Source organism: Mustelus asterias, chromosome 16, assembly GCF_964213995.1.
Source record: "Mustelus asterias chromosome 16, sMusAst1.hap1.1, whole genome shotgun sequence".
Classification (NCBI taxonomy): domain Eukaryota; kingdom Metazoa; phylum Chordata; class Chondrichthyes; order Carcharhiniformes; family Triakidae; genus Mustelus; species Mustelus asterias.
This window is the reverse complement of record NC_135816.1, coordinates 40,298,714-40,311,439: the sequence shown is the minus strand read 5'-3', so window position 1 is coordinate 40,311,439 and position 12,726 is coordinate 40,298,714. Positions and strand designations below refer to the sequence as shown.

The following is a 12,726-nucleotide window of genomic DNA, read 5'->3' as shown; positions in this document are numbered from 1 at the left end:
CTTTATATCTTTTTATTAATAAAGGTCTGACTCATAATGTGCCGGTGAAAAATATGTGCTGAATGTACGTTTTTTTTCTGTGTTGGAAAATTGCTCCTCACTCCACCATGGCATTCCTTACAGTGAGTCAACAACTGCACTGAGGTAAGGGTGATGCTATGATGTGCTGTGGGAGAGGAATACAAACTTAGTGAATTCAGAAATAAATGTATAAGTTTTGCAGTGTCTTCCTGATGGGTCTTGGAAAATAAATGTGTTTCCTTTTACTCAGTACAGCTGGATAAATAGCTACTATTACTGCAGACACTTTCTCAAAAGAAAACCAACACGAGCACCCCTGTAGCTTTCCGGCCTCATTTGAGGTTAGCTAACTCATCAAAGACCGGAATAAACCATGGGGGATATTCTTCATCCATCTGACTCAGTACCACAAAGTGAAATGAAGTCCATTTAACCTTGGAGCCATCCAAGGAGTAACCATTTCACTTGGCATATGGAACTATTTATTTTATAAGCTTACCTAAATTAATTAATTGAGACATATTGGGGTCCCTAGTTTCTTTGCCTATTTATTTGGGAATCGGCATGTCCACACTCATTCAGCCAAATGCAGGTTAAATGCGAGAACCGAATAAACCTCTGTCAAGAAGATGGTCCCATAGTCTAGCCATTTGCCAAAATATTTCTGCACCTACTGATTTGCTCAACCACCCCATCTCAACCTTTGATGCCCTCGTCCCCAGTAAAATGATTACTCTCTCTCATCCTGTCACTGCCCCTAGTACTGACCTTAGCACCACTCCCTTAAATCCAAGGGGCTCAAATCTTAAAGTTTATTTATTAGTGTCACAAGTAGGCTTACATTAACACTGCAATTAAGTTACTGTAAAAATCTACACTCCAGTGCCTGCTTGGGTACACAGAGAGAATTTAGCACGGTCAATGCACCTAACCAGTACATCTTTCGGACTGTGGGAGAAAACCGGAACACCCAGAGGAAACCCACGCAGACACGGGGAGAACGTGCAGACTCCGCAGAGACAGTGATCCAAGCTGGGAATCAAACCCATCTGGCGCTGTGATGCAGCAGTGATAACCACTGTGCCACCGTGCCACCCTGAAAGGATTTGGGAGATTACTGGTTTAGCCGTCCACTGCCAGATCTGACTGGAACACATGGGTGACAGTTGCATAGTGGCAATGTTACTGGGCGAGAAATCCAGAAGGTATGCTCTGGGGGAAAGAGTTCAAATCCCAGCACGGTAGCTGAGTCAATTTAAATTTAATTAATTAATAAATCTGGAGCAAAAAGCTAGTTTCACAACTGATGATAATGGCATTTTTGGATTGTCATAGAAACCCACATTTAGCTTACTAATGCCTTGATCAGAGAAGGAACTCTACATCCTTCCTGGTCCGCACTACACATGCCTCCTGACCCACAACAATGTGGTTAAAATTCTTAACTTCCCCTCAAATTGCCTAGCAAGTCACTAAGTTGTAGAAAATTGCTACAGAAAAGTCAAATAAGACAAAACTGGACGGACCACCCAGCATCGACCTAGGCACCAGAAATATGGACGAGGGAACCTCCAATTGATTAAAACCTGCTGCCAAAGCCTAACCTCCTACTCGGCTGATAAATTAGTGCTCCTTCATGTTCAACACTGCTTGGAAAAGCACAGAAGGAAGCAAGGGCATTGAATGTACTCTCAGTGGGACAATTCAATGTCCATTTTGAAGAGTAGCTTGGTAGCACTACTACTGATCTAGCTGCTTGGGTCCTGAAGGACATACCTACAAGGCTGGGCCTGTGCCAAGATAGCAAGAGAACCAACAAGAGGGAAAAACTATTTGACCTTACTCTCACAAATCTACATGACACCGATGCATGGGGTTTGTGACAATATCAGTCGGAGTAGCTACTGCGCAGTCCTTGTCTTTGCACTGAGGACATGCTCCTTCGTAATGTGAGTCTCTATGATCATGCTATAGGAGATAGATTTGGAACAGATCTAGCAGCTTGAAACCGGGCATCCATGAGGCGCTGAGTGCAATCTGCAGATTGCTTTAAACCACAATCTGTATCTTATGGTCAACATATGATTCTATATTCCTCACTACCATTACCACAAGCTCATTCAAAGAGGAGTGTACGAGAGCATGCAAAGAACAGCACCAGGCAAAGCTAGAAATGAGGTGCTAACTTGGTGAAGCTACAACACAGAACCAAGTGTATGCTAAATAGCAGAAGCGGCATGCGATACAGAGCTGAGACTAATTCATTAGATCAAAAAGTTCTGCAATCCTGCCATGAAACGTGAATGACAACTGAACAACTGGAGGAAGCAGCTCCACAGATATTCCCAAGCTCAATGATGGTAGAGCCCAGCACAACAGAGCAGAGAACTAGGCTGGAGAACTTGCAACCAGTTTCATAGAATCATAGAATCCCTACAGTGCAGAAGGAGGCCATTCAGCCCATCAAGTCTGCACCAATAACAATCCAACCCAGGCCCTATCTGCTTAACCCCCCACTGCTAATCCCCCTGACACGAAGGGGCAATTTAACACGGCCAATCAACCTAACCCACATATCTTTGGACTGTGGGAGGAAACCGGAGCACCCAGAGGAAACCCAGGCAGAGAACATGCAAACTCCACATAGAGTGTCACCCGAGACCCAAATTGAACCCTTGTCCCTGGCTCTGTGAGGCAGCAGTGCTAACCACTGTGCCGCGGTGCCACCCATTTTCAGCCAAAGGTGCTAAGTGGGTGATCCATTTCAGCCTCCCGTCTTCAGCCAAATAGATTCATTCCACACAATATCAAGAATGGACTAAAGGCAATTAATTGACAAAACAAAGATCATGAGCCCACTCAGAATCCCAACTGCAATAAAAACTTGTCCTCCAGAACTCCAGCCCATAGCCAAGCTGTTCCAGTACAACTGCGACATTAGCATCCACCCAGCAAAATGGAAAATTGCCCAGATATGTCCCATAACAAAAAGCAGGTATCCACCATCCTTGCAAACTCTTGCCCCAACTCCAATCTCCCTTTCCTCTCCAAAGTCCACCAACCCAAATCTGAGGCCATTTTTCCCAGAGCTTCATGTTTGAATCCCTCCAATCAAATTTTTACAGTGCTGAAACAACTCAAAATTTGCATCCTATATGTGACAAAGGTAAACTGTAGCTCCTCTTACAGCGCAACCTGTCTGCAGATTTGACATGGCTGACCACACTATTCTCCTCCAACACCTCTCCACTGTGACCAATTGGGGTTAACTGCTCTTGCTTGGTTCCATTCTTATCTATCTGATCACAGCCAAAATATTATTTGCAAAAGGTTTCTATCCTTGCACTGTCACCCCCTGGTGTCCCACAAAGATCAATCCTTGACCCATCCTTGACTTCTCCTGTTTCTTATCTACACTGTGCACCTTGGCAATATCATAAACACATATTAATTTTCACACGTATGCAATCAACACACTCAGCTCTTCCTCACCACCACCTCTCTTGACTCCTCTATTATTGCTAAATTATGAGCAGAAATTCCATCCAATTAAACATTGGGAAGACCAAAGCCATTGTTTTCATTCCCTGATCCAAACTTTGTTCCCTAGCTATTGACTCCATCCTTCTCCTTGGCAGGAGTCTGAGACTAAACCAGTCTGTTCACAACCATGGTGTCATGGTTAACACCGAAATGAAATACCAACCACATGTTTGCACCAATATCACCCAACTTCATCCCGTCTCAGCTTATCTGCTCCTGAAATCATCATTCACAGCTTTGTTACCTCTACACTCAGCGATTCCAAAGCATTCCTGGCTAGTCTCCGACATCTAACCATCCATAAACTTGAAAGTCACCCAAAACCCATGTCTTAACTCTTAGCAAGTCCTGTTCACTTGTCACATATGCACTCATGACCAATATGGCTCCCAGTTAAGCAACATGGGAGGCGAGGGAAGAGATTGCAGAACCTCTGGCGATGATCTTTGCGTCGTCGATGGAGACGGGAGAGGTGCCGGAGGATTGGAGGATTGCGGATGTGGTTCCTATTTTCAAGAAGGGGAATAGGGATAGCCCAGGTAATTACCGACCGGTGAGTCTAACCTCAGTGGTTGGTAAACTAATGGAGAAGATCCTGAGGGACAGGATATATGAGCATTTAGAGAGGTTTAGTATGCTCAAGAATACTCAGCATGGCTTTGTCAAAGGCAGATCATGCCTTACGAGCCTGGTGGAGTTCTTCGAAAATGTGACTAAACACATTGACGAAGGGAAGGCAGTAGATGTGGTTTATATGGATTTTAACAAGGCGTTCGATAAGGTCCCCCATGCAAGGCTTCTAGAAAAAGTGAGAGGACATGGGATCCAAGGGGCTGCTGCCCGGTGGATCCAGAACTGGCTTGCCCAAAGGAGGCAGAGAGTGGGTATAGATGGGTCTTTTTCTAAATGGAGGTCGGTCACCAGTGGTGTGCCCCAGGAATCTGTTCTGGAACCCTTGCTGTTTGTCATTTTCATAAATGACCTGGATGAGGAAGTGGAGGGATGGGTTGGTAAGTTTGCCGACGACACGAAGGTTGGTGGGGCTGTGGATAGTCCGGAGGGATGTCAGAAGTTACAGAGGGACATAGATAGGATGCAAGACTGGGCGGACAAGTGGCAGATGGACTTCAACCCAGATAAATGCGTAGTGGTCCATTTTGGCAGGTCAAATGGGATGAAGGAGTACAATATAAAGGGAAAGACTCTTAGTACGGTAGAGGATCAGAAGGACCTTGGGGTCCGGGTCCATAGGACTCTAAAATCGGCCCCGCAGGTGGAGGAGGTGGTTAAGAAGGCGTATGGTGTGCTGGCCTTTAGGAGTCCGGGGATAATGATGCAGCTATATAAGACCCTCGTCAGACCCCACTTGGAGTACTGTGCTCAGTTCTGGTCGCCTCATTACAGGAAGGATGTGGAAAAGATTGAAAGGGTGCAGAGGAGATTTACAAGGATGTTGCCTGGATTGAGTGGCATGCCTTATGAGGATAGGCTGAGGGAGCTCGGTCTTTTCTCCTTGGAGAGACGAAGGATGAGAGGAGACCTAATAGAGGTATACAAGATGTTGAGAGGCATAGATCGGGTGGACTCTCAGAGGCTTTTTCCCAGGGTGGAAATGTCTGCTACGAGAGGACACAGGTTTAGGGTGCTGGGGGGTAGGTACAGGGGAGATGTAAGGGGTAAGTTTTTCACACAGAGGGTGATGGGCGAGTGGAATCGGCTGCCGTCAGTGGTGGTGGAGGCAAACTCAATAGGGTCTTTTAAGAGACTCCTGGATGAGTACATGGAGCGTAATAGGATGGAGGGTTATAGGTAGGTCTAGCAGGTAGGGATGTGTTCGGCACAACTTGTGGGCCGAAGGGCCTGTTTGTGCTGTAGTTTTTCTATGTTTCTATCTCAATTTTAAATTTTGGATCTTTGTTTTCAAATTCCTTCATGGCCTTGTTCCTCCCTTCCTCTACATTCTTCTTCTGCCCCACAATGCTCCAAGATATCTGCACTCCTCTAATTCTGACATCTGGAACATCCTTGATTTTAATCACTTCAGCCGCGGTGGCTGTGCCTTCAACTGCCAAGGTCATAAGCTCTGGAATTCCATCCCCAATCCTTTCCACTTCGCACTCCTCCTTTAAAATGCTTCTGAAAACTTACCTCTTTAACCAAGCTTTTGGTCATCTACCCTCAGATCTCCTTATGTGATCCAGTGTAAACCCTTGCTCCTGTGAAACATTTTGCAACATTTTACTTTATTAACGGTGCAATACAAGTAAAATTGCTGTTGTAAATATAGTACCATAATCTATATATTGTTCATGTACTTATCGTCAACATCATTCATTCTTCAGTTTGAAGAAAACCATCTTCATTTGTCATCCAGGTGTTGCGAAGGTGGCTGGTAAGTCCTATCTTGGCACAAAAGTGTGGCAAGGACAGAAAAACAAGGCTGGCAGGTAGCTGGGGGAACTGTTCTCATGGTTTTTGTGTTATTTGCGCTTGTTTTGGGCTGACACTGCTCCTCATATGCTGATATGCCTTTGGCAATTGCACTCCTCCAAGCTGAGCAATCCTGGACAAGGGTCTCCCATGATGCAACGTCAATTTTCATGTCCTTGATAGAGGCTTTCAGGGTATTCTTGATTATGTACTATAACACTCTTGATTAATTCATACCTAAAATTTTATCTTGGTTCCTCTAAGAAGCTGCATTAAACATGATGCTCTAGTTTTCTGATTCAACCCATCAGGAATCCCATTGAGCCAGCTTTGCAGCAACCCTTTTTCATGAGAGCTGATCCCATTGGATCATGCTCACATAAGATTTTTTAGTAGGTTCCCCCTGGTATATCTTTCACTGAGGCATCCACCTCATATGGGAAGGAACAAAACAGTTCCAGCATTGACAGAGGACTCAAAGATTGGAAGTATCTATTTTATAAAAAATGTTTAAATTAAGTCAGTGCCCACAATTACTCTGTTCCACAAAATAACAGACACCAGGAAAGAGGAGGAACAGCTCCTGACAACACTTCCTGCATCCACTGCCTAATTTAACAGGGAAGAAAATTCAGCCTGTGTATCATACGGACTTGGAAGACTGGCCCTTCATGATAATCTGCACTCTGGAAATTAGTTTACGTTAATTTGTCTGGAACAAAGTATGTAAAACTATTAAGTAGTGTTCTTTGTGAAGCTTCTATTGCAGGGATACTGCCTAACATTTATTCTGACAGACAACAGAATGCACAGTGTAACATTACCCCCACAAATTTTTAAACACTCATGGCCAACATACAAAAATATAGCTGCACAACATATTTAAAAAGCAGTTCAACTCAAAGACCACTCCAATCTTTCCCCTGATGAAACAACAGAGGAATGTCTCAGCATACTCTTCTTTTTCAAGTATTCTGATGTCACTCTGTCCTGTATGCATGGCATGCTAATAAGTTCTCAGTTTCAGAAGAGTTAATCATATGTGACAGATGTTATATGATACAACCAGAATCCATGTATGGCAATTAATAACTGCTTACATTGTACAATGTAATGCACCACATAACATTGACTAATGTAGCAAATATTTATTGCTCTGTAAACAATCTCACCAAAAATGCTTATTTGGGTCCCCTACATGTAATGAGTGTGGACGGTCTCAATCCAGTAGTGTGACGTCCATAGTACAAGCCTGTCCTCAAACAGGAAACCTCAGAGAAATCATTAGGATTCCTGATGTGGGAAAGGAAGAAGGGGGTGTTATGTCTGATAAACACTGAAGTTGGTGTGGTAAAGTAATGGCTGGTGTTATTGCAGAGTCACTGGAACATTTTTCCCAGATATAACATTCAATATGAGTGACCCCTGGAATGCAAATGTTATGGAATGCTTGTTCCAAATGGGACATCCTTTAGTGTTTAATTAGCTATGCAAGGAAGTGATATACTGAATTTAGAGTTAAGCCACATTATTCAGGTAAAATGGAAGCTGTCTTAATTTTCATCCAGTCATGTTCTCCTTGACAATAGATGCTACAAACTAGGTTGGCAGAATTTATACTTCCTTAATTGTTAGCTCTCCAAACTCTCTCTCAGGTACTTTATATGTAGATCTTGCATGGTAAATTCAATGCCTAACAACTCAATGGCTAGGTGAATCAAATATACCATAATGATTCACCAACCCATTATTTCTGAAATTCGTGGACTTAACCTAAAACTATCTGAAAGTATCTGAAAGTCTTTTTCAAAAATGTCCTCCTTATCCAATTTTCCATCCTTACATCTTCTCACTTCATAAAAACTCTGATAAATATTTGATTTCTTACCTCTAAATTTGAACAGTTACTAAAATCACATTTTTTATTTGTGGTTAGTCACAAATTATTGTTAATCACACTGGAAGCATTACAACAGGTGAGGCTGGGTAAATAGGCATAGGATCCGGGTAAAGGAATAACCCAAGGGGATACCACTCCTGATTATTATCTAGCAATATCGGTGTGGGATCAATTAGTCAGCCAATATTAACTTGTCCATTATCGCACATGAGTAACTGCTGTTTTTGTTGTACGGAAGCAGAAATCAACTTGGGAGCAAACATGAGGTTAATAAATTAAGCTAGAACAAGTTTTAAATGCAACTGATTGTAGAATAAGTGTTGAGTGATGCATCTGTAACCAACCACATATGATCAAATTGCGTGAGGTACCGATAAGAGAAACAGGTGATCACTTTGTGTGGACTGTCGACCATTTCATGAGGATTGCAAGGAAAAATAGGTGAGACTACAAGCATTATACAATGAAATACAAAATTCCTCATTCTTGGAACCATTTCATTTTACAAATTACATCATATGGGTGGAACTATGTAAGCAATCTACTGAGTTACCCCAACTCAATTCCAGAGAGAACATTGATGAGTGTGCAAGATGAGCAAGATACACAGTTCTAAATATAGTAACCTTGTATGTTATAATTCATAAAGCAGAAACAGAATGGGGATTTTCCAATGATGTATCGTTAGGAGTACTCAGATAGAAACCATAACAACAGTACAAACATAACAGAAATTAGAATGATCTCTTGTCTGCCAAGCAAGCTATTCATGATACTGGAGAGTTTCCGATACAAGTTGTAGGTAATCATTAAAATGTCTGAGTTGTACATTAGAATCACCCAAAGGTTAAATAATATATAAACACCTGTTTCTTTTTAAACGAAACTCACATTTGGCATACCTTCTCCAGGTTTATCTTTAACTGACTTACTGTGAAAGTAATAAAGATATAAATAATAAAACTATTTATTCAATACCACTTAGTGACATTGTTGATTCTTACTTCCAACAAACATTATCATGAAGTTACCTTCTAGCCTTTTGTTGCAATATGCACAGACACGAGAGAAAATAAGAGGCTATTGAATCCATGGTGGCTTTCTGAAGAGCAATTCAGTCAGTCCCATTCCACCTTTCTGTCCTTGTAGCCCTGCAAATCTTTTTCCTTTAACAGCCCATTTAATTTATTTTGAAATCATCAGTGGTCACCGCTGCCACTGCCCGCGTGGGCAACAAGTTCCAGGTCATTACTACACACGGTGTAAAATGTTCTTCCTCAGATCTCCTGTGTTCAAAACCTTAAAATCAGTGTTCCCTGATTCTTGAGCCATCAGGTAATGGGTACAGCTTTTATTTGTCTACCTACCTAAGTCTGTAATAATCTTGCACACCTCTATCAGATTTCCCATTAATCTCCTTTGTCCCAAAGAGAATAACCCCAACTTTTCCAACCTGTGTGTAGCTAAAATTCCTCATTCTTGGAACCATTCTGCTAAATCCCCTCTGCACCCTCTCACTGACCCTTAGTAACACCCTTCCAAAACGGTGGTGACCAGACTGGATGCAATAGTCTAGTTGCTTTATCAAGGTTCAGCACAACTTCCCTGATTTTGAACTTAATACCTCTATTGATGAAGCCCAAGATTCCCCTTGCTCTGCTAACTACTCTCTCAATGTCCTGTCAACTTCAAAGATCTGTGCACATGGGCAACAAATGCTGGCATTACCAGCGCACTCACTTCCCATGAAAGAATAAACAGAATGAACCTTTAATGCGCTGGGGAAGAGCCTTTGGAAGTTCCCAGGTAGGGTTTGCATGGCAATTGCCCTGCACTAAGAACCATCTGAAAATGCGATTTCAATCACAAACTTTGGAAGTTCTGGCTGGGCTACACCAACAGCTACCCAGAAAAAGACTAAAACCACTTCTAAGTTCTAGGTAACTATTGTGCAGTTCCAGACCAACCCAGCCATGGAACTTTCCTGCTTCCCGACACCCAGGGGACTCGCCACACTCCCGGACTATTCCCTGCCCCACACAATTCCCCTTACCTGCATGGGACCCCCCCCACCAAAGGGCCTGATCAGAGGCCCTAACCACCCCCCACCCAACATACCAAGCCAGAAGCCCAACATACCACCCCATCCCCCCGATGCCTGACCGCTTCATTCGCCCAACCACTGAGGCCCAACACCCAACCCTTTGAGGCCCAACACCCCCTCCCCCCCACACCACCCCCAAGGCCCAAACGCCAGACCTCTGACTCCCCTACTTTCTGATCCCCTCGTCGCCAACACTTCCCCCCCCCCCACCCCCCCAACCTCCAATCCCTTCACCCAGACCTCCAATCCCCCCCACCTGTGGTCCCCTCCCCATCCCATCAGGCAAGAAACTGGGCATGGAAATTCAACAGTAATTGCCATTCTGAGGAAGCTGAGGTTCTAACTAAGAGCCAACAAATTTATAACTTCCAGAGAAAACAAACTTAGGTTTGTAGGGAATTATTTAAGAGGGTCCTGGAGTAAGAAAATATGTGGGCAAATCATCTCAGGTGTCATTGCATTTGTTACCTACTCATGAAATTTTCTTTATGATAATCCCATTAGAATACATTTGCATTCCATTTTCCACACTTTGAATGAAAGCAGCAACTAAAACTACTGATGCAAATACTAGCAAGAAAAAAGAAAAATGTGTAATTGTCAGCATGCCTTCTATTTTTTATCTTGTTTTGTAGTGCACAGATAATTCATTTAAGTGCATGACCTTTAAATCTGTTTGCGCAGCCTCACACATGATAGCTTAAAGGAGCTGACATGTGCATGACCAGCACAAGAAATTTCAGGTTGCTGCACAATCGCGTGGCTCAGAGCAAACATTGCAGACCGTCCAAAGGTAAAAAGATCTTTAAAGAACTCAGATAGTGCCTTTAAGAAGCCAATTTAAGTAAGATGGTCTCATAGGGGTTTCTACACAGCATCAATATCACAATCACAAGATTAAAGCATAGGATCTAATTATAACATTAAGGCTATGTCAATAAGGCCCAAGAATGTTTGTAGAATGGTTTCATTTTTACTGTCAAGTCCCACAACTAGAAACGTAGCTCTCATCCAACTGGTCTTCTCCAGGTGATGCATCTCTTTTTTCATTCTCCCAATTGCTGGCAGTAAAACATAGGGTCTCAGCAAACTGGAATTTTAATTCTAAATCCTTTCTACAAAACTCTCATCTTCCAACATTAAAATAAGCATCCTTGAAACATATTGCAACAAAAATTTACATTTATATACTGCCTTTAACATCTGACCCCCAAGAAAACCCCTAGCTAGCACTCAGATACACTTTCTGAATGGCCATTAAATTTAGCTTCCGCATAGAGCTTGAAGTTCCTGAGGAGCTGGATGGATTACAAACTCTACTCTTTTGGGTAAAGTAATTTTGGTACTTTTTTTTCTAAACCCAAGGAAGGTTTCTCTATTGTTCGAGAAAGGTTATGGTCTGTTCTGTTTAGTCCAAAAAATCATGGTTTTGGGGCAGTGTCAGACTTTTTTTTAACGATGATCACTTCATGAGCACCATCAAAATGTGCAAGTAATTTTCAAAACGTTAATTGCTTTTTCTCCACTGATAACTACAGCATGGACAAGAAAGTTGATGACACTAGACCACCCAGTGGGTGGGGGGGGGGGGGGGGGGGGTGTGTGTGTGTGTGTGTGTGTCTGGGTGTGTGTGTAGTTGATTCCAGCTTTTCCTTCCTAGATCTTTGGAATCTAGGGAAAACCTTTTAACTGTAAAATCAAATCTGCATTTTCTAAAGGGTAGGTACTTGACTATTTATAGAGCAAGTCAGGCAGTCTAAGAAACCATGCTGAGGTTTGTGCAAATCCCTATAGGTACTTTCCCTTGAAACTCCTCAGCATCAGTACTAATTGCTCCCAGAAATAAAGTTTCCAACATCAACAATTCTTATTGCATGCTTTGTCGTGCATTTATCTCAATCTAACTAGCATTGCCATTAACTTATTGGAGTATCCCATTCAAAAAAGTCTGAACAATGTGGAAGTAAATATTATTTTTACTAAAAATTATTGCTGACATTGAAAAATAAATCTATCCTACGGGTATACAAACGTTTTGGCACACCTACGGCTACACGATTTATCATCAGTATTTGTGTGAGTCACTGCAGAAAGAATGTTGCGTCATTTACTGTGTCACCTTTATACACCTAGAAGATATATAAAAAAGGGTACTGTACCGTAGCCAAGTAACAAACTGTCAACAGCATTCCTAAGTCATGTTTAACACAGAGGAAGAAAAGACAGAACCACAGAACCGGTATGTATATCTTCCAAAACTGAAGCAAAAGACAATTTTTAAGAAATGAAATTAGTCTCAACTCAAAGTATAAAGAAGCAATTCTTTTCCTTTTATTGCGGGATGGTTTAAAAGTTAAAATAATTTAGCAGCATTTTGATGTGTTTCTCAAAACTTTTGAAAAGGCAAATATGACTGACATGACATTTTGTCTACCTCACCCCAAACCCCACCCCAACCCCACCCCATCCCCACCTCCAGTTAGTCATTCCTGTTCTTCCATAGGTATGGAACCCTCTGCTATTTAACACAAATTACTATTAGAATCATACAATCTATGGTGCAGAAGGAGGTCATTTGGCCCATCAAGCCTGAATCGACAATAATCCCACCCAGGTCCTATTCCTGTCAAGTGCCTTTAATCTGTAATCCCACATATTTACCCTCCTAGTCCCCCTGATACTAAGGGGCAATTTAGCATGGCCAATCCACCTAACCTGCACATCTTTG

At 42.4% G+C, this 12,726-nt stretch overlaps 1 protein-coding gene across 2 annotated transcripts in view; it reads right to left on the bottom strand.

The window, feature by feature from the left end:
• The window catches only part of pfdn1 (prefoldin subunit 1), an 88,670-nt gene that overhangs the window by 29,100 nt on the left and 46,844 nt on the right, over nucleotides 1–12,726 (bottom strand). The window contains exon 4 of one of the 2 annotated variants that reach the window (XM_078231013.1): nucleotides 5,713–5,780. The exons of the other annotated variant lie outside the window; for it this stretch is intronic. Coding sequence (XP_078087139.1) covers nucleotides 5,733–5,780 — 48 coding nt within the window. The 3' untranslated portion in view covers nucleotides 5,713–5,732. The remainder of the gene's footprint in view (nucleotides 1–5,712; nucleotides 5,781–12,726) is intronic. 2 annotated transcript variants of the gene reach the window in all.